The 27,763-nt window shown below is 42.2% G+C and overlaps 1 protein-coding gene across 1 annotated transcript; it reads left to right on the top strand.

The window, feature by feature from the left end:
• Positions 1 to 11,133: 11,133 nt before the first annotated feature.
• On the top strand, positions 11,134 to 27,269 carry LOC310867511 (tomoregulin-1-like; the record flags this gene model as incomplete). Its single annotated transcript, XM_083777625.1, has 11 exons — positions 11,134 to 11,275; positions 13,191 to 13,309; positions 16,074 to 16,203; positions 18,031 to 18,057; positions 18,335 to 18,428; positions 21,981 to 22,129; positions 23,452 to 23,499; positions 24,182 to 24,302; positions 24,896 to 25,057; positions 26,159 to 26,239; positions 27,049 to 27,269. The coding sequence occupies 11 exons, from the start codon at positions 11,134 to 11,136 to the stop codon at positions 27,134 to 27,136; spliced, it is 1,161 nt and encodes a 386-aa protein (XP_083633751.1). The 3' UTR covers positions 27,137 to 27,269.
• Between the last annotated feature and the right edge of the window lie 494 nt (positions 27,270 to 27,763).

Here is a 27,763-nt window from a genome sequence, read left to right as displayed (position 1 = left end):
ACACACACTCACCCCCGTTCCCCCCCCCCCCCCCCCCCCTCACTGTATTCACCTTTTTCCCGGGCTGTGTTTGCTCCACTTCCTGTTGATTTGGATTGGATATCATTGGTCATCTGACCAGTTTCATTGGATTTCATTGGATCATATCGGGAGGAACTGGCGCACACACGGCCCAGGAAGAAGACATGTGTTCCCTTTTGACCTCCTATGATGATTTCCTTTTGACGGTATAGTCGTGGATATTCGTTCGTCTCTAAATGTTTTGATGAATTGAACACGGTGGGCCCTGTTGTAAACAAGTGTAATGCTTTATATGGTCATAGCTCATATGGTCAAGCTCATAGCGCGCCACCGAGTGGCGCGCTATGAGCTTGTAGGTCTGCTATTTTTTTTAAATCGAAGAACGACTGACATTTTTTAGAATCTGATCTCAGGTCAGAATGGGTTCATCAGACCCAGTGTGTGTCCAGTGGAAACCTCGTATGAATCTGATATCAGGTCAGAATGGGTTAATCAGACCCAGTGTGTGTCCAGTGGAAACCTCGTATGAATCTGATCTCAGGTCAGAATGGGTTCATCAGACCCAGTGTGTGTCCAGTGGAAACCTCGTATGAATCTGATCTCAGGTCAGAATGGGTTCATCAGACCCAGTGTGTGTCCAGTGGAAACCTCGTATGAATCTGATCTCAGGTCAGAATGGGTTCATCAGACCCAGTGTGTGTCCAGTGGAAACCTCGTATGAATCTGATCTCAGGTCAGAATGGGTTCATCAGACCCAGTGTGTGTCCAGTGGAAACCTCGTATGAATCTGATCTCAGGTCAGAATGGGTTCATCAGACCCAGTGTGTGTCCAGTGGAAACCTCGTATGAATCTGATCTCAGGTCATAATGGGTTCATCAGACCCAGTGTGTGTCCAGTGGAAACCTCGTATGAATCTGATCTCAGGTCAGAATGGGTTCATCAGACCCAGTGTGTGTCCAGTGGAAACCTTGTATGAATCTGATCTCAGGTCAGAATGGGTTCATCAGACCCAGTGTGTGTCCAGTGGAAACCTTGTATGAATCTGATCTCAGGTCAGAATGGGTTAACTATATACAACCATGTATATATTTATTCATTCACCCTAAACGTCATCATTGATATTCATCGTTTAGTCTTGCAATGCCATTGGTCATTGGTCATGACATTTGCATATAAATACCCCTCCCCCCACCCCACACAGAGGAAGACATATCTATGACCTTTGACCCTGATAAAAGTAAGTAAAATGCCTGTAATATATATATATAAGGCAGGGGTTGATGAAAGGGCCTTTCTGTGTGGAGTTTGCATGTTCTCCCCGTGTCCCCTAGGGTAGGTACCCTCACATGTTCTCCCCGTGTCCCCTAGGGTAGGTACCCTCACATGTTCTCCCCGTGTCCCCTATAGGGTAGGTACCCTCACATGTTCTCCCCGTGTCCCCTAGGGTAGGTACCCTCACATGTTCCCCCACGTGTCCCCTAGGGTAGGTACCCTCACATGTTCTCCCCGTGTCCCCGAGGGTAGGTACCCTCACATGTTCTCCCCGTGTCCCCTAGGGTAGGTACCCTCAAATGTTCTCCCCGTGTCCCCTATAGGGTAGGTACCCTCACATGTTCTCCCCGTGTCCCCTAGGGTAGGTACCCTCACATGTTCTCCCCGTGTCCCAGAGGGTAGGTACCCTCACATGTTCTCCCCGTGTCCCCGAGGGTAGGTACCCTCACATGTTCTCCCCGTGTCCCCTAGGGTAGGTACCCTCACAAAAAACATGCAGTAATCCTGGTCTCTAAACTGCCTCCCCCTGGCCAGCCGGGGCGCCTGATGGAGGGGAAAGGAACTGGTCTCTATACTGCCTCCCCCTGGCCAGCCGGGGCGACTGATGGAGGGGAAAGGAACTGGTTGGAATAACGTGTTCCTTCCACGCGCTACGTCCAACCAGGGAAACTTCCCCCTGTCAGGTGTAAAGGTACTTGGACACTCAGGCATGAAGGAAGCATGAGTTAAAGTCCGTTGCTCTCCCCTTGTCCCCCATATATGGGGACTATAGGTTGCTCTCCCCTTGTCCCCCATATATGGGGACTAGGTTGGTGTCCCCTTGTCCCCCATATATGGGGACTAGGTTGGTCTCCACTTGTCCCCCATATATGGGGACTAGGTTGGTGGAGGGTGTGTAGAGCCCAGGATCACATTAGATGATTGACACAGGGGTGAAAAATGAGTTACAAAATCGTGGGATAAAAAATATAATAGAAAAAAATAATGTCTAGAACATATTTTTTTTTATTATTGTGAATTATTATTGTATAAATGATTCGTTTTTAGCATAATTTCCTCTACAAAGTCCTAGTAGTAGTAAGCTGCAATAAAAGTAGTAATAAGGTAAATATAGGAAATATATGCAGGTCTTCAGGGTTTAGGGTTTATTGTCAATCTAACATTTGTCCCCAAATAAATTGCAAATTTAATTGTTGAAAGGTTTTTGTTAATGATCCATATGGGCTGTATTTTGCGTGTCTTAAGTACCAGTTCTAATTCCCTAACTTGATTAAACTAAAGACCTGGAGGCGTGATCAATGCTCTTTGGCCACTCAGAATAGCCAAATGGCATTGATCACGCCTCCAGGTCTTTAGTTTACTCAAGTTAGGGAATAAGACCTGGTATACTTAAGACACGCAAAATACAGCCCTTAGGGTCATCCAAATATGTTAAAATGCATGAATTATATTAATTGTGGATCATGGTAATTTCGGTAAATTCAGGCGTTGAAAGTTGGGTACCATTAACATCCTATATAAAGGCACAAATGTCTCATTTTAATTATGCTTTAACCCATTTTGGGGCGGGAAGCCATTTTGGTGTTTGCTTGTTATGCTTTAGCTATTGAAAAATATCAGATCTACAAGCTCATAGCGCGCCACCGAGTGGCGCGCTACGAGCTTGTAGGTCTGCTATTTTTGAAAAAAATCGAAGAACGACTGACATATAGAAACATAGCTTTTTCAGAAAACTGTCAGGATGTAGAAGACATTTATAGAATCTGATCTCAGGTCAGAATGGGTTAAGTAAGGGATAACGTCTGGCTATAGGTGGTCGTTGTCGGGAGATAATTCACTGACAGGGGGTTTAACCCATTCTGACCTGAGATCAGATTCATACGAGGTTTCCACTGGACACACACACTGGTCTGATTAACCCATTCTGACCCGAGATCAGACTCTAAAAAATGTCAGTCGTTCTTCGATTTAAAAAAAATAGCAGACCTACAAGCTCATAGCGCGCCACTTGGTGGCGCGCTATGAGCTTGTAGATCTGCTATTTTTCAATAGCTTAAAGCATAACATGATGCTAACCCCAAAATGGGTTCCCGTTCAGAATGGGTTTAACCATGCACGAGGTGAAGCCGAGATGCGGCTAAACTCCCCGACATAAAATTAATACATTGCTATTAATGCATTGCTATGGCTATACCTAGAATAAATGAATACATTGACCCAATTAAAACACAAGTAAAAAAAGTGTTCCATAAGTTTGCGCTGGCTGCGTCTGGCCAGCTGTCAGAAAACGAGGACGCGAGTTGATCAAATATTGAATCCATTTTCGGGTTTTTACGGCTTCGTCTATTTCTCCCTCAAATGTTTAAGAGCAATGTTTAGCTGTGAATGACACTGTGTGTCACATAGTGTGTGTGTGTGTTTACTAGGGCTGCAAATCTTTAGGTGTCCCACGATTCGATTCGATTCAGATTCTTGGGGTGACGATTCGATTCAAAAACGATCTTTTCGATTTTTCCGATTCTCGATTAAAAAAAAGAATTATTTTCGATTCTAAAGCAGTTTTTTTATTTTTATTAAAAACAATTAAATATAATTTTAGCATGATCTACTCCAGTCTTCTGGCATGAAAGCAGAGTACATTTAGTAAAAAGCTTGTATAATTGTAAAGGTTTTATCAACTGAATGATTTAAACACACAAAGGTTAAATCCAAGAGTAAGAACATGTCTCATTCATTTAGCTTGCACAAATTTGAACCAGTACAAAAGTTACAAAATCTCTTCTCACTCAATACCAGAACAATACATTAGTATTAAAACAGGTGTAAAATAAATACAATTGGCAGGCTTAGCTTAGCTGGTAGTAAATGCACTATGCAGAAACCCAGGCCATAATGCATTGCATGCACAGGTAGTACCTGTGCATGTTCTTTTCTCATTTTTGGAAACTGAGAATCGATTCTGAATCGGACGGCATTAGAATCGCGATTCTAACTCGAATCGATTTTTTTTGACAGGCCTATAATAATAATAATAATAAAACTTTATTTGTATAGCACCTTTCATGACATGAAATGCAGCTCAAAGTGCTTGACAGAACAATGGAGAATAAAAGAAAAGCAAGGCAACGACATTAAAAAAACAAGCAGTAATGCAATACAGTGAGGACATGAATAACAAAAACTAAAATAAAAACAACTAAAAGATCAATTAAAAGCAATGTTGTAGAAGTGGGTCTTGAGCTGTGCTTTAAAAATGTCTACAGAGGCTGCCTGACGAAGGTACAGTGGGAGCTTGTTCCATGCCGACGGCCCGTAGAAGCAAAAAGCTGCTTCCCCGTATTTTTTAGTTGCCATTTTTTTAGGCAAAGCGAGCAGTGGAAGGCCTTAGGGGGCGGTTTGGGACATATTTAGGCAGGCAGTCATGTAGGTAGGAAGGTTTGGGACATATTTAGGCAGGCAGTCATGTAGGTAGGAAGGTTTGGGACATATTTAGGCAGGCAGTCATGTAGGTAGGAAGGTGCGAGACCATTGAGAGCTTTATAGACAAGTAAAATAATTTCAAAATCAATCCTAAAAACAACCGGAAGCCAGTGCAGTGATGCCAAAACTGGAGTAATATGTTCTCTCATCTTAGTTCTAGTTAAAACTCTGGCTGCTGCATTTTGGACAAGTTGTTTACATCGTTGTTGTTTTAGTGTTTACATCATGGCTGTCACGTTGGAAACAGCAGTAAATCAAGCGGGGCACAGCTGGTGCTCAGAGGGTCTGATTAGTCAGCGGTCTGTTATTAGAGCGGAGCGGTCTGTTATGAGATAACTCACAGCTGAATTAAGCCATTGACCAATCACAATCAAGCATTCAAACCAAGCCATGTAATAAGTAGCATTTAAGGTGTCAAACTAGGGGGGTTATTCCTGATTCAGAATCCATGGGGAAAACACTCCTTACGTCATCACATTAACCCATTCTGACCTGAGATCAGATTCATACGAGGTTTCCACTGGACAACACACACTGGTCTGATTAACCCATTCTGACCTGAGATCAGATTCATACGAGGTTTCCACTGGACACACACACTGGTCTGATTAAAGAGCACAGCTCTGGTACCTCTGGGCTGCATGGGCTTAACCTGAAACCGCCAGCTGGTGGCAGTATTGTTCACAATCCTGCCTTCAAACCCCATAGGCCTATATTGTTTTTAATTAATCAACATTACAAACTAAATAAACTCTAAGCTTTCTTGGTTTCAGACTAGGATAGAGCAAGGAGGTGGGTCTACTGCGGGAGGCTGGCCGTGTGTGTGTGTGTGTGTGTGTGTGTGTGTGTGTGTGTGTGTGTGTGTGAGACCCACACGTTTAGACACGTAATAATGTGAGCTCCCTTACAAACAGGAGGGGGAGGGGAGAGAAAAAAAACAAAACAAAAAACGAATGCCTTAAAAAACATCACACCCGTGTGAACTGAGTGGTGCAACTCCCCTCTCTCTCTCTCCTCTCTCTCAAGACCAAATAAACAACTATTCTTTAGAAACAAGACAAAATAAACAACTACACTTTAGAAACAAGACCAAATAAACAACTACACTTTAGAAACAAGACCAAATAAACAACTACACTTTAGAAACAAGACCAAATAAACAACTACACTTTAGTGTAGCGGACCCAGCTGGCCATGAAAAGGTTGAAGACTGAACTGATGATTTTGAAGTTTCTTTATTAAATCAACGTAGAACTGACAAGAGAAAAGGCATACAAATGCATCAATAAACATCCATTATCCAACATCTCATTATCAGTATAACAAACAAGTTCCAATAAACCATATAATTACATGTATATCCCATACAATATACTATAGCTTAAAACTACCATATCAAAATGCCATATGAAAACCACCACAATAAACCTCAGACAATAAACCACAAGAATAAGACCCAGTCAGACCAAATAAACATTAAAAGAGATTGACCTTATCCCCTTTTCAGCTGGGTGCTAAAGTGGCATGTGCTTCACTGCTTTGTGTCCATAATTTGTTCAGCTTTTGACCGTCAGTCCTTTCCATTGGCCTTTCTTTCCATAAGCCTTGACCAAACTTTGTGTACTGTCGCTCCTCTACCACTGAGGCCCTTTTATTGTCTACTCCTGCTATCTGCAGCACCATGCTGGGCGTCGGCAGCACAACAGGTGAACTTCATCAACCCATCAGTGCCCATTGATGTGCTCCTGAAGTTTGAACAGGAAACTAGTCAAATAAAGGTCTGTAAGACCCAACATGGCAGGAACCCCTTCACAATAAAAGTTTGACCATCCCGGGGTCCGTTACATTTAGAAACAAGACCAAATAAACAACTACACTTTAGAAACAAGACCAAATAAACAACTACACTTTAGAAACAAGACCAAATAAACAACTACACTTTAGAAACAAGACCAAATAAACAACTACACTTTAGAAACAAGACCAAATAAACAACTACACTTTAGAAACAATACCAAATAAACAACTACATTTAGAAACAAGACCAAATAAACAACTACGCTTTAGAAACAAGACCAAATAAACAACTACACTTTAGAAACAAGACCAAATAAACAACTACACTTTAGAAACAAGACCAAACTAGAACTGCACTCTGTCGAGTGCATACTTGCTTGTTGCACACTAGTAGGCCATAAATGGCCAACTAGTGCGCAAGCAGAGCGTGCAAGTCCTTTCGACCGCTGTAAACTGTCAAATCTCAGTATCTCTGTGAAGGAACGTTTGAAATGATTAATGTTTAGATGTAACTATTTGCTACCTACCTACTTTATGCATATAAACACCTAGTATTATTAAGTATGGTTCAAGTTTCTATCTATATAAGAAATACTGTTTTATCGTTGTAGATATATTCTGGATCCCTTTTTAGTTTTTCAGAGACAAATAAATCATTGATATGTGTTGAAAAAAAAGGTATATAAACTGAATTAAAATATGTTATACAGTATAATTTTTCTGTAAACGGTGGAATCTCAATATCTCTGTGAAGGAACGTTTGAAATGTCTAATTATTAGGTGTAACTATTTGCTACCCATCTACTTTATGCATGTAAACACCTAGAAAAAAAAAAGTATATAAGCAAATCTGTGCCTGGTTTGCTGGGACCAAATGACCACAAATGACCATATTTCTTACGTCATCATTAAGAGCTAGTCATACATATACACACCACGTACTCTGGTCCCAGCAGATCAGGCACAATTTGCTATTTTATTTTTACTGATTATGTATATAGTATACGTATGACTCTAAATGATGACGTAAGAAATATATATAGTATATATATATATATAGTATATAGGCATATACTATATACGTATACATAACATATATACTCTATACTCTATACTGTATAAAGTGTGTAGTTGTAAGTTGATTAGCGGTATACTGAGGTTACTTTGCGCCAAAAACCGTGACAGCTGTTCCGCCATTTGATGCTTACGCAGAAAAACATCAAATCTGTGCCTGTGTTGCTGGACCAAATGACCACAAATGACCATATTTCTTACGTCATCATTAAGAGCTAGTCATACACATACACACCACGTACTCTGGTCCCAGCAGATCAGGCACAATTTGCTATTTTATTTTTACTGATTATGTATATAGTATACGTATGACTAGCTCTAAATGATGACGTAAGAAATATATATAGTATATAGGCATATACTATATACGTATACATATATACTCTATACTCTATACTCTATAAAGTGTGTAGTTGTAAGTTGATTAGCGGTATACTGTGGTTACTTTGCGCCAAAAACCGAGACAGCTGTTCCGCCATTTGATGCTTACGCAGAAAAACATCAAATCTGTGCCTGTGTTGCTGGACCAAATGACCACAAATGACCATATTTCTTACGTCATCATTAAGAGCTAGTCATACACATACACACCACGTACTCTGGTCCCAGCAGATCAGACACAATTTGCTATTTTATTTTTTACTGATTATGTATAATAGTATACGTATGACTAGCTCTAAATGATGACGTAAGAGATATGGTCATTTGTGGTCATTTGGTCCAGCAACACAGGCACAGATTTGATGTTTTTCTGCGTAAGCATCGAATGGCGGAACAGCTGTCACGACGAAGGAGACCGGGCGAAAACATTACTTGCGCGCTCTGCTTGCGCAAGTAATAAACAACTACACTTTAGAAACAAGACCAAATAAACAACTACACTTTAGAAACAAGACCAAATAAACACTACACTTTATAAACAATAGTTTGAGAACCACTGACATAGAAAACATGAGGGTTTTTCCAGAAAACAGGATTTAGAAGACATTTGTAGCCTAGATCATTATCAGGTCTAAATGGGTTAACCACCTTGCTAAGCCCTGAAAGCAGAAATGTAAAAATGTATTTGTATTCATAATAGTCTGGTGTATTCAAGACAGTGTTAATTTTATCAGCAGAATGGGATTTAGTCTTTTGAATAACACACCATTCGGTTTTTAGTCCTATTTACTTTTAGTCATCTGAAATGGTTTAGTTTTAGTCTATTTTGTCGACTAAATATCAAAATCTTAGTCCTTCAGTCCAAGACACAGATTATACCCTTTGCCCATTTTAGGCCGGGAACCCCTTTTGGTGTTTTATAAAACATTATATGTAATGCTTTAGCTGTTGAAAAATAGCAGATCTGCAAGCTCATAGCATGCCACAGAGTGGCGCGCTAAAAGAGCTTGTATAGGTCTGCTATTTTTGACTGAGTATAAAGTAACGTCAGTCTATTTCAGTCAATTTCATATCAAAGTCAATTATTTATTCAGCATTTGAGACACGGAACCACCATTTGATGATATTTAGCCTCTCAGACCCATTTGAGCCACGGAACCTGCACCATTTGATGACATTTAGCCTCTCAGACCCATTTGAGACACGGACCACCATTTGATGACATTTAGCCTCTCAGACCCATCTGAGCCACGGACCACCATTTGATGACATTTAGCCTCTCAGACCCATTTGAGCCACGGAACCACCATTTGATGACATTTAGCCTCTCAGACCCATCTGAGCCACGGAACCACCATTTGATGACATTTAGCCTCTCAGACCCATTTGAGCCACGGAACCACCGTTTGATGACATTTAGCCTCTCAGACCCATCTGAGCCACGGAACCACCGTTTGATGACATTTAGCCTCTCAGACCCATTTGAGCCACGGAACCACCATTTGATGACATTTAGCCTCTCAGACCCATTTGAGCCACGGAACCACCGTTTGATGTCATTTAGCCTCTCAGACCCATTTGAGCCACAGAACCTGCACCATTTGATGACATTTAGCCTCTCAGACCCATCTGAGCCACGGAACCACCATTTGATGACATTTAGCCTCTCAGACCCATCTGAGCCACGGACCACCATCTGATGTCATTTAGCCTCTCAGACCCATCTGAGCCACGGACCACCATTTGATGACATTTAGCCTCTCAGACCCATTTGAGACACGGACCACCATTTGATGACATTTAGCCTCTCAGACCCATCTGAGCCACGGACCACCATTTGATGACATTTAGCCTCTCAGACCCATTTGAGCCACGAACCACCATCTGATGACATTTAGCCTCTCAGACCCAATAATAATATTGTGTTGTCGTTGGATAAGATTCTGTCCTGTACACGTATTGATGGTGTATTTATATGTTATTATTGTATACTATAACTTGCCGGTCTGCACATTATCAATTATTAATGGGATTTATTATATTCTCATAATATTCTTATTCTAAACCTGTTAATTTCAAGGACGGGGTGTGTGTCCGGTGTCAGTATGTGAGTGTGTGTGTGTGTGCGCGTGTGTGTGTGTGTGTGTGTGTGCGTATGTGCGCGACGCGTGCGTTTTGGGGGTGGTCGGCTGCCCCTCCTCCAGTCACGTGACACGGGGCATCGCCGTCATCCCTTTGTGTCGATTCACAAAAAAAATTAACCCTTCCCTCTCTCTCTCTCTCTGTCTCTCTCTCTCTCTCTCTCTCTCTCTCTCTCCTTCCCCCCCCCATCCGTCCGTCCATCCGGATCCTTTCATCCCTCCTAACTTCCTTCCTTCCTTCCTTCCTGGCTTCCTCCTTTCCTCTCCTCTCGGAGCGACAACAAACAGGCTCGTATAATAAAATACACTATAGGCTACATGTCGTTACATTATCATTCGGGTTCGATACAATATAACATGAATCATATTCATATCCGTCCATATGAATGAATGAACGCTATAAACCGTTCGGACCGAAACGGGACTGCAAAAGAGAGCCATCTGGATCTGGAGAGAGACTCGATCACTATAACGACAACGTCTCCGTTGGATGTATCACTTGGACCCGGATTTAATTTCAATCACGGCTCGGTCTGGTCTGGTCTGGTCCGGTCCGTTCTGGTCGGGACGGGACAGGGAAGGTTCGACTTGATAGTATTATTATTATTATTAGATGCTAAATAAACGAGGAAAGGTTAGAAATCAAAGCCCACATTATAGAGGAGGTCTTTCTTTTGTCTTTATAATGTTATAGGCAGCAGCCCCGCGGATACAATGGAACCGAGCTGTTGTTCATAGCAGGCAGACAGACAGACAGACAGACAGACAGACAGGCAGGCAGACAGACAGAGAGACAGACAGGTCATCTGCAGGGACTAGTCTCGACCCGTTTTTGTTTTGGGTATTTTTTAGTTGAAGAACAATTAACATTTTAAGGAACGTGCAAAGATCAAAGGGGGATAGGACATAAAAAAGGCAGGTTTATTCTGTCCATCTGTCCCCCCGGCCCCTCCCCCTCCCCCCGCCATGCGGGTGGTCTCCTGTCTGTGGTCGCTGCTCCTCGCCCTCGGCACCGGGGGGGTGTTGCTGCTGGGGTCCCTGCCCGGCGCGAGAGCCTCCTTCCCCCGCAGCCCAGCGGACTGCGTGCCGGGCAAGGACTGCCCTGGAGGTACAGGATATGGTACTACTGTGTGTGTGTGTGTGTGTGTGTGTGTGTGTGTGTGTGTGTGTGTGTGTGTACTGTGTAGGCTATATCTTGTTGGTGTGTGTGTGTGTGTGTGTGTGTGTGTGTGTGTGTGTGTGTGTGTGTACCGTGTAGGCTATATCTTGTTGGTGTGTGTGTGTGTGTGTGTGTACTAGGCTATATCTTGTTGTTGGTGTGTGTGTGTGTGTGTGTGTGTGTGTGTGTGTGTGTGTGTGTGTGTGTACTGTGTAGGCTATATCTTGTTCTTTGGTGTGTGTGTGTGTGTGTGTGTGTGTGTGTGTGTGTGTGTACTGTGTAGGCTATATCTTGTTCTTTGGTGTGTGTGTGTGTGTGTGTGTGTGTGTGTGTGTGTGTGTGTGTGTGTGTGTGTTGTTGTTTATATATGTTTGTGTGTGTGTGTGTGTGTGTGTGTGTGTGTGTGTGTGTGTGTGTGTGTGTGTCTCATGTATTCTACAATATCCTGTTATATAATCTTGCGAGTCAAATGATATAAGCTATCTTTAATAATAATAATAATAATAATAATAATAATATAAGCTATCTTCAGTCAGATGGATGTAACAATAATAATAATAATAATAATAATAATAATAATATAAGCTATCTTCAGTCAGATGGACGTAACAATGATGATAATAATAATAATAATAATAATATAAGCTATCTTCAGTAACAATGAAACATATACAACTGTTTATTCACTCTGGTGGGACATCAAGGTAAAGAGAGTACAGTTGTCATGGACACCATAATAATAATAATAATAATTATTATAATAACATGTTCTCATAAAGACAACGTTATTCTCCATTTACCAGATGAATGGATCTAATCAATAAACATGTTCATATCGCAATGCATATACTTTACATTCAGTACAAACAGGCTATATCAGTGTTTCAGACAGGGGTCCTTCTATTTTAGTTTTAGTCATAGTCTCTTGAATAGTTTTCACTTAGTTTTAGTCACATTTTATTCACCTGGAATGTTCTAGTGTTTAGTCTAGTTTTAGTCGACTATCATACGATTTTAGTCGACTAAATCAGGCCTTGATGTCACTGTAATGACATATTTTACACTTTGGTTGCATGCTGGAAATAGCAGATATACAATCTCACAGATTGCATATCTGCTATTTTCAGCATGCAACCCAGCATAAAACTGGATCTCTTGTCCACTAGTCCCTTCCTAACATTTTAGTCTAGTGTTTATTTGTTGACGACATTTTCAGTATATTTAGTCTTTAGTTTTAGTCATCATAGATTCGTTTTTATTTAGTTTTAGTCAGTGAAAAAAGGTAGTCGACGAACATTTTTCGTCTTAGTTTTAGTCGACGAAAACAACACTGGAGGGGGGTCCCAGGCCTATATCAGTGGTTCAGATTTTCTCCATAGGCTTTTCAAAACGTATTTATTTAAAGACCTTTTAAGCGTCGTATACGAAGCCAACTCTTGCCGTGACAAATCATGACAACACGCACAATATTTTGGACCAAACAAATAATAACAAAGAAGAAAAACAACTAAAAAAAGTGTTGTAACCTGCCCGCTTTTTTTCCTACTTTCTAATTCTTTGTTTGGCCCGAAACATTGTGTTTTTTTTGTCATGATTTGTCACGACAACAGTTGTCTTTGTCCGCGCCGTAAACGTCTTTAAATAAATACTTTCTGAAAAGAGAGACGGACACGGTCTGTCTGTCTGTCTGTCTGTCTGTCTGTCTGTCTGTCTGTCTGTCTGTCTGTCTGTCTGTCTGTCTGTCTGTCTGTCTGTCTGTCTGTCTGTCTGTCTCCATCCCTTCCAGGCCCTACAATAAATTAACCCTCTCTCTCTGTGTGTGTGTGTGTGTGTGTTTGTGTGTGTGTGTGTGTGTGCGTGTCAGACGTCCCAGAGGTCAGGGGTCAGAAGAGTGACCTCAGAGTGTGTGATGCAGGAACGTGTCGCTTTGGGGGAACGTGTCGGGAGAACGGAGGAGACATCAGATGTGTGTGTCAGTTCCACGTGAGTCACGCACACACACACACGCACACACACACACACACACACACACACACACACACACACACACGCATGCACACACAGTGTCACACGTTTACTGATTCCACTAGCTAGTTCCAGTTGGAAACGGGCGCTATACACAGCAGCCATAATTGTAATTCCCGTTGGAAACGGGCGCTATACACAGCAGCCATAATTGTAGTTCCCGTTGGAAACGGGCGCTATACACAGCAGCCATAATTGTAGTTCCCGTTGGAAACGGGCGCTATACACAGCAGCCATAATTGTAGTTCCTGTTGGAAACGGGCGCTATACACAGCAGCCATAATTGTAGTTTCCCGTTGGAAACGGGCGCTATACACAGCAGCCATAATTGTAGTTCCCGTTGGAAACGGGCGCTATACACAGCAGCCATAATTGTAGTTCCCGTTGGAAACGGGCGCTATACACAGCAGCCATAATTGTAGTTCCCGTTGGAAACGGGCGATATACACAGCAGCCATAATTGTAGTTCCCGTTGGAAACGGGCGCTATACACAGCAGCCATAATTGTAGTTTCCCGTTGGAAACGGGCGCTATACACAGCAGCCATAATTGTAGTTCCCGTTGGAAACAGGCGCTATACACAGCAGCCATAATTGTAGTTCCCGTTGTAGAGTCAGTGTTAATGATGCTAATGAAGGCTCTGTTCCATTCTGGTCAAACAGAGTCAGTGTTAATGATGCTAATGAAGGCTCTGTTCCATTATGGTCAAACAGAGTCAGTCTTAATTAACGCTAATGAAGGCTCTGTTCCATTATGGTCAAACAGAGTCAGTCTTAATTAACGCTAATGAAGGCTCTGTTCCATTCTGGTTGAACAGAGTCAGTGTTTATGATGCTAATGAAGGCTCTGTTCCATTCTGGTCGAACAGAGTCAGTGTTAATGACGCTAATGAAGGCTATGTTCCATTCTGGTCAAACAGAGTCAGTGTTAATGATGATAACGAAGGCTCTGTTCCATTCTGGTCAAACAGAGTCAGTGTTAATGATGCTAATGAAGGCTCTGTTCCATTTTGGTCGAACAGAGTCAGTGTTAATGATGCTAATGAAGGCTCTGTTCCATTCTGGTCAAACAGAGTCAGTGTTAATGATGCTAATGAAGGCTCTGTTCCATTCTGGTCAAACAGAGTCGGTGTTGATGATGCTAATGAAGGCTCTGTTCCATTCTGGTCAAACAGAGTCAGTGTTAATGATGCTAATGAAGGCTCTGTTCCATTCTGGTCAAACAGAGTCGGTGTTAATGATGCTAATGAAGGCTCTGTTCCATTCTGGTCAAACAGAGTCGGTGTTAATGATGCTAATGAAGGCTCTGTTCCATTCTGGTCAAACAGAGTCAGTGTTGATGATGCTAATGAAGGCTCTGTTCCATTCTGGTCAAACAGAGTCAGTGTTAATGATGCTAATGAAGGCTCTGTTCCATTCTGGTCAAACAGAGTCAGTGTTAATGATGCTAATGAAGGCTCTGTTCCATACTGGTCAAACAGAGTCAGTGTTAATGATGCTAACGAAGGCTCTGTTCCATTCTGGTCAAACAGAGTCGGTGTTAATGATGCTAACGAAGGCTCTGTTCCATTCTGGTCAAACAGAGTCAGTGTTGATGATGCTAATGAAGGCTCTGTTCCATTCTGGTCAAACAGAGTCAGTGTTAATGATAACTAATGAAGGCTCTGTTCCATTCTGGTCAAACAGAGTCAGTGTTAATGATGCTAATGAAGGCTTTGTTCCATTCTGGTCAAACAGAGTCAGTGCTAATGAAGGCTCTGTTCCATTCTGGTCAAACAGAGTCAGTGTTAATGATGCTAATGAAGGCTCTGTTTCATTCTTGTCAAACAGAGTCAGTGTTAATGATGCTAATGAAGGCTCTGTTCCATTCTGGTCAAACAGAGTCAGTGTTAATCATGCTAATGAAGGCTCTGTTCCATTCTGGTCAAACAGAGTCAGTGTTAATGATACTAATGAAGACTCTGTTCCATTCTGGTCAAACAGAGTCAGTGTTAATGATGCTAATGAAGGCTCTGTTCCATTCTGGTCAAACAGAGTCAGTGTTAATGATGCTAACGAAGGCTCTGTTCCATTCTGGTCAAACAGAGTCAATGTTAATGATACTAACGAAGACTCTGTTCCATTCTGGTCAAACAGAGTCAGTGTTAATGATGCTAATGAAGGCTCTGTTCCATTCTGGTCAGACAGAGTCAGTGTTAATGATGCTAATGAAGGCTCTGTTCCATTCCGGTCAAACAGAGTCAGTGTTAATGATGCTAATGAAGGCTCTGTTCCATTCTGGTAAAACAGAGTCAGTGTTAATGATACTAATGAAGACTCTGTTCCATTCTGGTCAAACAGAGTCAGTGTTAATGATGCTAATGAAGGCTCTGTTCCATTCTGGTCAGACAGAGTCAGTGTTAATGATGCTAATGAAGGCTCTTTTCCATTCTGGTCAAACGGAGTCAGTGTTAATGACGCTAATGAAGGCTCTGTTCCATTCTGGTCGAACAGAGTCAGTGTTAATGATGCTAATGAAGGCTCTGTTCCATTCTGGTCAAACAGAGTCAGTGTTAATGATGCTAATGAAGGCTCTGTTCCATTCTGGTCAAACAGAGTCAGTGTTAATATCAGAATTATCAACATGTCTCTTGTGTGTGTGTGTGTGTGTGTGTGTGTGTGTGTGTGTGTGTGTGCGTGTGCGTGTGCGTGTGTGTGTGTGTGTGTGCGCGCGTGCGTTACAGTGCAATAAGCAGTACATTCCGGTCTGCGGCTCAAATGGAGACACCTACCAGAACGAGTGCTTTCTGAGGCGGGCTTCCTGCAAGAAACAGCGACCAATCACTGCGCAGCACGAAGGGGACTGTTACCACGGTAACTATAAACACATTATACTATAAACCAGCGGTCCGGGGACCACCAGTGGTCCTTGAGGGGGCTCCAGGTGGTCAGTTATTTAAATAAATAAATTATGAATTATTCTTAAAGAATAAAGACTTTACTTCATTGGCCCAGGGTAGAAATGTCCCAGTTAAAAATCTGCATTTATATAGTGCCTTTATCCAAGGCGCTTTACATAGATGGCGCATTACATTCACCCATTCACACACACACATTCACACACTTAACAGGGACATGCGGGACACGTGCCACTGGTACGCGAAATCCATTTGAAAACACTGAGAAAAGAGAGATTTATAAACGGCTTGGAGTCAGTGTTACTTCCATGTTGCGTAGCACTGTCCAATCTTTGGTATCTTTTACCGTTCATGCTATTTTGTTCATGCTATTTTGTCACGATCGCGTTAATGAAACCAAACGCTACACGGTGCCGGTAGAGGATTATTGTTTCATGTCAAACGCACGCACACACAGCAACGTGCACACACACACACACACACACACACACACACACACACACACACACACACACACACACACACACACACACACACACACACACACACACACACAGAATTGCAGTGACATCACATCTAATCTAATCATCTTCCAGTGAAGCAGAGACCCGCACCGTAGTCTCTTATGTAAAAGAGTTAAGTTGTACATTAACCCATTCTGACCTGAGATCAGATTCTATAAATGTCTTCTACATCCTGACAGTTTTCCATTCTGACCTGAGATCAGATTCTACAAAATGTCTTCTACATCCTGACAGTTTACCATTCTGACCTGAGATCAGATTCTACAAAATGTCTTCTACATCCTGACAGTTTACCATTCTGACCTGAGATCAGATTCTACTAAATGTCTTCTACATCCTGACAGTTTACCATTCTGACCTGAGATCAGATTCTACAAAATGTCTTCTACATCCTATGTTTCTATGTCAGTGGTTCTGAAAGGGTTAACCCTTTCAGCACCACTGACATAGAAACATAGGGTTTTAACCCTTTCAGCACCACTGACATAGAAACATAGGGTTTTAACCCTTTCAGCACCACTGACATAGAAACATAGGGTTTTAACCCTTTCAGAACCACTGACATAGACCCTTCAGAACCACTGACATAGAAACATAGGGTTTTAACACTTTCAGAACCACTGACATAGAAACATAGGGTTTTAACCCTTTCAGCACCACTGACATAGAAACATAGGGTTTTAACCCTTTCAGCACCACTGACATAGAAACATAGGGTTTTAACCCTTTCAGAACCACTGACATAGAAACATAGGGTTTTAACCCTTTCAGCACCACTGACATAGAAACATAGGGTTTTAACCCTTTCAGAACCACTGACATAGAAACATAGGGTTTTAACCCTTTCAGCACCACTGATATAGAAACATAGGGTTTTAACCCTTTCAGCACCGCTGACATAGAAACATAGGGTTTTAAAACCCTATGTTTCTATTTCAGTGGTGCTGAAAGGGTTAAAACCCTATGTTTCTATATCAGTGGTTCTCAAACTATTTAATGTCAAGGACCCCCAGAATCATCTGTATTTGGCCGCGGACCCCCATCTGAAAATATGAAGCAAAGATTTGAGTTAAAAACGTTCACTCTGAAAGAATACATATTCAATGATCTGTCTGTGTCTGTGTCTGTGTCTGTGTCTGTGTCTGTGTCTGTGTCTGTGCCTGCCTGTCTGTCTGTCTGTCTGTCTGTCTGTCTGTCTGCCTGCCTGCCTTTCTGCCTGCCTGCCTGCCTGTCTGTCTGCCTTCCTGTCTGCCTCTCAGATGGAGGATCAGCATCAGGAGATGGAGGTAAATATACGTATTTATTGTTTTATTAAACGGGTTTGATTAAATCAATCGATACTTAATTTCAGACCCAGGGAGGTCCACGTCACATTATAAAACACACGCTTGTATGTATTCTGTGTTTCATTGTGTGTGTGTGTGTGTGTGTGTGTGTGTGTGTGTGTGTGTGTGTGTGTGTGTGTGTGTGTGTGTGTGTGTGTGTGTGTGTGTGTGTGTGTGTGTGTGTGTGTGTGTGTGTGTGTGTGTGTGTGTGTGTGTGTGTGTGTGTGTGCGTGCGCAGATGCAGAGGGGTCGGGTCGGGGGGGCAAGAAGGCGTCTAAATGCGGAAACTGCAAGTTTGGAGCCGAATGCGACGAAGACTCAGAAGACATGCTGTGAGTCCACACTGTGTGTGTGTGTGTGTGTGCGTGTGCGTGTGCATGTGTGTGCGCGTGTGAGCGTGCGTGCGGTGGGGGAGCACAGCGTGCGTGCACATTTTGGCTTTTCAAAATGTGTGTTGTGCAGCTAAACCATCAGTGTGTGCAGTACCTCTTTCCATCGGTAGAGGGAGTCAACGTACCTTGAGGATTGTGTGACTCCTTTCAAGGGGAGTGAAACCACAGACTGAATTTGTAGTTTTTTCTTTTCTTTGTCTCCACTTCAGCTTAAAAACTACAGATGATTTAAAAAACATGGCAGACTGCATAAGGCTGTCCCTTAGAGTATATATGAATAGAGAAGACACCCGAGTTCTCCTCCCATCCGCTTGCATTACGTTGCTCAAAAGCGCATGAGGCGGATTCATTTCACTCCTCCTTCCTGGTAGGAACAGAGTGCATTCTGGGAAGGATTGCAATGGTGAGTGGCCCCAAACACATGAACGCGCTGCCGTTGAACGCGCACGAGCGTCGTCCGTCGTGAACGACCGTGCACAATGATAGTCAACGGACAGCGCGTTCATGTGTTTGGGGCCAGGCTGCAATACCTTCATTCGGCCACTATGTCCATTTGGCCTCAGGGTTTCCTCTGGGTGACCCGTCTCTATTCATATATACTCTAAGGGCTGTCCTCATATAGTACAGATATATACTGTACGTAGATTATTATTTTTGTGTCAATGTGCCCCGCCCACATGGACTTATAGGACACACCGTACAAATCATTGCTTCAATATTGCATTGTGTACAAGAAACAGGTTTATTTTTGTATTTTTTTATTTACACAAACAAAACATTTTGCCTTTTTTCCCACGCTTTCCCAAGCAAAAATACCTTTCCTAAAACAAAATTCCAGTTTTCCGTAGTCCTCTAACCAGAAAAAGTTAGCACAGATGGTTGTCATTTTACAAAACAATACATGTCTTAATTCTTCATATAAAGGGCAGTAAAACAAAAAATGAATTTAATTTTCAATTTCTTTCAAATCACACACTAGACACACTCTGTCCTCCTCAGGAGTACCAATTAATCTACCCGTTTCTTAAGCTAACGGTAAGGTCCCAGAATTAATCTACCCGTTTCTAAAGCTAATGGTAAGGTCCCAGAATGAATCTACCCGTTTCTAAAGCTAATGGTAAGGTCCCATAATGAATCTACCCGTTTCTAAAGCTAATGGTAAGGTCCCAGAATGAATCTACCCATTTCTAAAGCTAATGGTAAGGTCCCAGAATGAATCTACCCGTTTCTAAAGCTAATGGTAATTAAGGTCCCAGAATGAATCTACCCGTTTCTAAAGCTAATGGTAAGGTCCCAGAATGAATCTACCCATTTCTAAAGCTAATGGTAAGGTCCCAGCATGAATCTACCCATTTCTAAAGCTAATGGTAATTAAGGTCCCAGAATGAATCTACCCGTTTCTAAAGCTAATGGTAAGGTCCCAGAATGAATCTACCCGTTTCTAAAGCTAATGGTAAGGTCCCAGAATGAATCTACCCGTTTCTAAAGCTAATGGTAAGGTCCCAGAATGAATCTACCCGTTTCTAAAGCTAATGGTAATTAAGGTCCCAGAATGAATCTACCCGTTTCTAAAGCTAATGGTAAGGTCCCAGAATGAATCTACCCGTTTCTAAAGCTAATGGTAAGGTCCCAGAATGAATCTACCCGTTTCTAAAGCTAATGGTAAGGTCCCAGAATGAATCTACCCGTTTCTAAAGCTAATGGTAATTAAGGTCCCAGAATGAATCTACCTGTTTCTAAAGCTAATGGTAAGGTCCCAGAATGAATCTACCCGTTTCTAAAGCTAATGGTATTAGGTCCCAGAATGCAGCTGTGCACAAAAAGATCTCTGACCTTTGGAACATATAGTTCTGTATTTCATGAATATTTATAGCATAGTCTATTTAAATAAATAAACGATGAATTATTCTTAAATCTACCCATTTCTAAAGCTAATGGTAAGGTCCCAGCATGAATCTACCCGTTTCTAAAGCTAATGGTAATTAAGGTCCCAGAATGAATCTACCCGTTTCTAAAGCTAATGGTAAGGTCCCAGAATGAATCTACCCGTTTCTAAAGCTAATGGTAAGGTCCCAGAATGAATCTACCCGTTTCTAAAGCTAATGGTAAGGTCCCAGAATGAATCTACCCATTTCTAAAGCTAATGGTAAGGTCCCAGCATGAATCTACCCGTTTCTAAAGCTAATGGTAATTAAGGTCCCAGAATGAATCTACCCGTTTCTAAAGCTAATGGTAAGGTCCCAGAATGAATCTACCCGTTTCTAAAGCTAATGGTAAGGTCCCAGAATGAATCTACCCGTTTCTAAAGCTAATGGTAATTAAGGTCCCAGAATGAATCTACCCGTTTCTAAAGCTAATGGTAAGGTCCCAGAATGAATCTACCCGTTTCTAAAGCTAATGGTAAGGTCCCAGAATGAATCTACCCGTTTCTAAAGCTAATGGTAATTAAGGTCCCAGAATGAATCTACCCGTTTCTAAAGCTAATGGTAATTAAGGTCCCAGAATGAATCTACCTGTTTCTAAAGCTAATGGTAAGGTCCCAGAATGAATCTACCCGTTTCTAAAGCTAATGGTAAGGTCCCAGAATGAATCTACCCGTTTCTAAAGCTAATGGCAAGGTCCCAGAATGAATCTACCTGTTTCTAAAGCTAATGGTAAGGTCCCAGAATGAATCTACCTGTTTCTAAAGCTAATGGTATTAGGTCCCAGAATGCAGCTGTGCACAAAAAGATCTCTGACCTTTGGAACATATAGTTCTGTATTTCATGAATATTTACAGCATAGTCTATTTAAATTAATAAAAGATTAATTATTCTTAAAGAACAAAGACTTTACTTCATTGGCCCAGGGTAGAAATGTCCCAGTTAAAAATCGTTTTGGTTAGTACACAGTGGTGTAATAAGTAGGGCTGGGACTCGATAAAAAAAATGTTAATCTAATTAATTAGAAGCTTTGTAAATAATTAATTCTCGATGAATCGCAGTTTAATTGCATATCAATATTCAACCCGAGAACAGTGAGAAACCTTTTTTTTTTTTCTCCAAATGTTTTTTGGTATCCCAGTGAATAGTGACTATGGGATTCCACTCATTTTCAACATTTTACTGTCATTAAAGGACAACTTTATTTTTTTTCAACCAAGGTTCATGTTTTAGGTTGTTATTATACCGTTAGAGTTGTTGTGTGGATATAATAATTCTGTGTTGTCTAGAACTGGAGTTCTAGACACCAGCTTCATAAATACATTACACAAACAACATCATTGTTATTTTTATTATAATAAAAAATAAATAAATAACAATAAAAAAGAAAATCACGGAAAATCACAGAGCCCGAGGCTCGGCCCGGCCCGACTAATTAACGTGGATTTTGGGCCCGACCCTACCCGAAAATGACACACGGACCAATGACAATATCTCTGTGTGTGTGTGTGTGTGTGCGTGTGTGTGTGTGTGTGTGTCTCTGTGTGTGTGTGTGTGTGTGTGCGTGCAGCTGCATGTGTAACATCGTGTGTAACGGGCACAGCGACAACCCGGTGTGTGGGCGGGACGGCGTGACCTACGACACGCCCTGCCACGCCCGAGAGACGTCCTGCCTGAAGCAGATCAGCCTCACCATACGACACACTGGGAGGTGTACAGGTACGCACACACACACACACACACACACACACACACACACACACACACACACACACACAGAGAGACAGACACACACACACACACACACACACACACACACCCACACACACACACACACAGACAGACACACACACACACACAGACACACACACACACACACACACACACACACACACACACACACACACACACAGCATACCAATGACCAGATGGAGGGATTACAGTTCCAAACTGCCGTTGGATTAGCCCGGCATGGCCAGACTAATCACTGTGTTAGATATTAAGAAATATAAATGCTTCCGTCATACAGTCTGGAGCAACGGAAGCTCTGATCATGAGTAAAATATAAATGCTTCCGTCATACAGTCTGGAGCAACGGAAGCTCTGATCACGAGTAAAATATAAATGCTTCCTTCATACAGTCTGGAGCAACGGAAGCTCTGATCACGAGTAAAATATAAATGCTTCCGTCGTACAGTCTGGAGCAACGGAAGCTCTGATGATGAGTAAAATATAAATGCTTCCGTCGTACAGTCTGGAGCAACGGAAGCTCTGATCATGAGTAAAATATAAATGCTTCCGTCGTACAGTCTGGAGCAACGGAAGCTCTGATCATGAGTAAAATATAAATGCTTCCGTCATACAGTCTGGAGCAACGGAAGCACTGATCATGAGTAAAATATAAATGCTTCCGTCGTACAGTCTGGAGCAACGGAAGCTCTGATCATGAGTAAAATATAAATGCTTCCGTCGTACAGTCTGGAGCAACGGAAGCTCTGATCACGAGTCAAATATAAATGCTTCCGTCGTACAGTCTGGAGCAACGGAAGCTCTGATCATGAGTAAAATATAAATGCTTCCGTCATACAGTCTGGAGCAACGGAAGCTCTGATCATGAGTAAAATATAAATGCTTCCGTCATACAGTCTGGAGCAACGGAAGCTCTGATCAAGAGTAAAATATAAATGCTTCCGTCGTACAGTCTGGAGCAACGGAAGCTCTGATCATGAGTAAAATATAAATGCTTCCGTCGTACAGTCTGGAGCAACGGAAGCTCTGATCACGAGTCAAATATAAATGCTTCCGTCATACAGTCTGGAGCAACGGAAGCTCTGATCATGAGTCAAATATAAATGCTTCCGTCATACAGTCTGGAGCAACGGAAGCTCTGATCATGAGTAAAATATAATTGACTACGTACAAGCGGTTGAATATGGATGTATTCATAATCATTTCCTTGTGGAAATTATAAAAAATGTATAGCAGATCTACAAGTTTCATGTTTCCTGTTTAGAAACGGTTTCCTGTTTCCTGTTTTCCAGATAAGAACAGGAAGGACGATGGAATGAAGATGAAACCTGATGTGTTTGGTACGAAAATAAATCTTTCACAATAAGAGCCTCAGAACGTTAAACCACATAATTTCACAATAAGAGTCGCAGAGCTTTAAACCACATCATTTCACAATAAGATCCTCAGAGCTTTAAACCACATCATTTCACAATAAGAGTCTCAGAGCTTTAAACCACATCATTTCACAATAAGAGTATCGGAGCGTTAAACCACATCATTTCACAATAAGAGTCTCAGAGCGTTAAACCACATCATTTCACAATAAGAGCCTCAGAGCTTTAAACCACATATTTTCACAATAAGAGCCTCAGAGCTTTAAACCACATCATTTCACAATAAGAGCCTCAGAGCTTTAAACCACATCATTTCACAATAAGAGCATCATAGCTTTAAACCACATAATTTCACAATAAGAGCCTCATAGCTTTAAACCACATCATTTCACAATAAGAGCCTCAGAGCTTTAAACCACATCATTTCACAATAAGAGCCTCAGAGCGTTAAACCACATAATTTCACAATAAGAGTCATAATGACATAATTATTGTCTCTTCATGAATTCAATCTATAAATCAGAATGGATTTTGAATGAATTTGAACATTAGCTCAGCCTTTCCAGCCAATCTTAATTCTCCGATTTTCCGTGTTGTAGCCAATCACCAACGAATGCTCTTCCTGTCCTTTTAATTAATTCCACAGCCGTGTCCAAGCCGGGGGAGGGGGAGGGGTTTGAAGATAGCCCCGCCCCTTGCCATGAGGACTACGCCCACTTCTGTGAACATGGAGTGTGTGAGATGACGCACAACCTGCCTGTCTGCAGGTATGTCTGTCTGTCTGTCTGTCTGTCGGTCTGTCGGTCTGTCGGTCTGTCTGTCTGAAGGTCTGTCTGTCTGTCTGTCTGAAGGTCTGTCTGTCTGCAGGTCTGTCTGTCTGTTGTTTTAATTTGTTTGAATCAAAGTCTGGCATACCCAGCAAGATAAGGATTAAAGCGCAAATAACATGCATTTTCAAACTGCTTTTAATATGTAATATCATATTTTCTTTTAATATTTAATACCATATTGTCTTTTCATATTTAATATCATATTGTCTTTAAGAATTTCATATCATATTGTCTTAATACACCTGATATGATATGAAAGCCTGATTGTCCAAAATTGGTTACGCATAGAAAACACATATGGGAGTCCCAAAAACACACAATAAATTGAAAAAGTTGAATTTTATGTCCTTTAACAAATTAATCTGTCTAACCACTTCAATCCTTTTTACTGTGTGTGTGTGTGTGTGTGTGTGTGTGCGTGCGTGCGCGTGGGTGTGTGTGTGTGTGTGCGTGCACATGTGTGCGTGTGTGTGTGTGCGTGCGTGCGTGCGTGCGTGTGTGTGTGTGTGTGTGTGTGTGCGTGCGTGCAGGTGTTCGTCGGGCTACGGCGGCCCTCAGTGTGAACAGCTGCTGGACTTCAACGTGCTCTACGTGGTCCCCAGTGGTCAGAAGCTGCATTACGTCCTCATAGCCGCCATCATAGGGGCGGTGCAGATCGCCGTGATCGTCGCCGTGGTCATGTGCTTCACCAGGTGACCAATCACTGGAATGGAATTAGCATAGACTAGCGTCTCAGCCCCGCCCCCAGAAAATAATTCCCCCGTGTTCATTATTTTGTCCTTGTAGACTTTTCAAAAAGCATTTTATTTAACCCATTCTGACCTGAGATCAGATTCATACGAGGTTTCCACTGGACACACACACTGGTCTGATTAACCCATTCTGACCTGAGATCAGATTCATACGAGGTTTCCACTGGACACACACACTGGTCTGATTAACCCATTCTGACCTGAGATCAGATTCATACGAGGTTTCCACTGGACACACACTGGTCTGATTAACCCATTCTGACCTGAGATCAGATTCATACGAGGTTTCCACTGGACACACACTATGGTCTGATGAACCCATTCTGACCTGAGATCAGATTCTAAAAATTCGTTAGTTGTTCTTCGATTTTTCAAAATATAGCAGACCTACAAGCTCGTAGCGCGCTACGAGCTTGTAGGTCTGCTATTTTTCAATAGCTAAAGCATGACATGATGCTAACACCAAAATGGGTTCCCGTTCAGAATGGTTTAAATGATGTTAACTGCAGTTCCTCTGTCTTCCCCTAGGAGGCGGTGGTGTTGTTGTTTAAATGATGTTAACTGCAGTTCCTCTGTCTTCCCCTAGGAGGTGGTGTTGTTGTTGTTTAAATGATGTTAACTGCAGTTCCTCTGTCGTCCCCTAGGAGGCGGTGGTGTTGTTGTTTAAATGATGTTAACTGCAGTTCCTCTGTCGTCCCCTAGGAGGTGGTGTTGTTGTTTAAATGATGTTAACTGCAGTTCCTCTGTCGTCCCCTAGGAGGCGGTGGTGTTGTTTAAATGATGTTAACTGCAGTTCCTCTGTCGTCCCCTAGGAGGCGGTGGTGTTGTTGTTTAAATGATGTTAACTGCAGTTCCTCTGTCGTCCCCTAGGAGGCGGTGGTGTTGTTTAAATGATGTTAACTGCAGTTCCTCTGTCGTCCCCTAGGAGGCGGTGTTGTTGTTGTTTAAATGATGTTAACTGCAGTTCCTCTGTCGTCCCCTAGGAGGCGGTGTTGTTGTTGTTTAAATGATGTTAACTGCAGTTCCTCTGTCGTCCCCTAGGAGGTGCAACAAGACCAAGCGTGGGCGTCGCCAGAAGCAGCACCTGGGCCACTTCCCGTCGGGAACGTCCTCTCGGATGATGTAACCACTTTTTTTTTTAATTATTTCTTTTTTAAATTAGTTTTATTTCTATTTAGCTTTTTTTGAAAACGAAATAAGAACACCTTTTTTTACGCCGTCCGCTCCACGGACGGACGGACTGCATTTTATATATATCGTGGTTTTTTGAGGCGCTTGGGGGAGGAGGGGCGGGGTTTGGAACTAAACCTTTTTTTTTTATTTTTTATAATGAATGGAATCCGTGACGGGGCCTTATAGTGTTAATTTTTTAAAGGTGCAACACGTGATGTTTTTTTGTTCAAATGAGTTTCAAAAAGCTTTAAAATAAATATAGTTTTGTTTTATATCAACTGTGAAATCGAATCGTTTTTGCTGCTACGCGAAAACACAGAAATAAACTAAAGCTAATAAAGTAGCAACGTTTAATCTCACAATATAGAGCTTTGACGTTAAAATAACAACCGACACATTTGTTTTAATCTACAAAAAAACAAGAAATTATCACACGGTGATATTTGTCAGGTGAACGCTCCTCTCAATCATAACATTATACGTTGCATGACATCGGGTGTCTCTAAAGATCTCTGTTACCTGCTTCCCGTTACCGGGTTTCCTGGTCATGTGACCTGGTGTATAACCAATACTTGACAGCCAATCAGGACTAGGTCCTCGGTATGACTCATGTGTGACTTGGTCTTCTACAGCCAATCGGGTCTTCTACGTTTTCATGAGCTGTCACTAGTCGGGTTTCACCTGGACAAAAAAACATCACGTACTCCTCCTTTAAAACCTGTTTTTTTTTCCTCTGTTCTCGCCGGGACGTTTCGCAGCAGAACTCCGTTCTCGCCACCGGACGACGTATTTCCCGCCAACGACAAACGTCCGTCCACTTTCACTTTCGCGCCCACGAAACGCTGACCATGTGACCTGGAGGAGGAGGAGGAGGAGGCGGGACTCATTGGATGACCATGTGACCTGTCAGTGGAGGGGGGGGGTGGGCGTTATTTATTTCCTCTACTTCCGGGTCGAAGGTCACAGCCATTCTGCCGACTGCAAAAGACTTCCTCCCTTCCTGTTTTTGGTTTCGGAAAAAAACAACACTTCCTGTGTGATGTCATCAGCGGGGGGGACACGCCCCCGTCAGGAAAGCGTGGAACCGGAGCGCTACGATCCGCCGTTTTCTTACGACGTCACGTGAACACGTTAATAATTGTACGGTTGTTTTCTACGACGTCACGTGAACTCTACATAATTGTACGGTTGTTGTTCGTCCTTTACGTCACAGTCCGTCTTGCGGCGGCGGCGGTGGCGCTCGCCAAACCAAAAAGCACAGATCTACAAGCTATACGCGCTAGCAGATCGACAAAGCTAACACAATGTGACGCGATTAGCTTGCAGATCTGTGCTTTTTTTTTTTGGGGGGGGGGGGGGGGGGTGCAGGGTCACGGAAGTATTCGTTTCTTTCGTTCTGTTGAGAATCCCACTGAGTAAAAATACCAATGTGAGTAAAAAAACAGGTACTTATAAGGGCGGTGGTTTTTCGAC

Source organism: Protomyctophum parallelum (genome assembly GCF_964188405.1).
Source record: "Protomyctophum parallelum genome assembly, chromosome: 12".
Lineage (NCBI taxonomy): Eukaryota > Metazoa > Chordata > Actinopteri > Myctophiformes > Myctophidae > Protomyctophum > Protomyctophum parallelum.
This window is presented reverse-complemented; position numbering and strand designations above follow the sequence as displayed.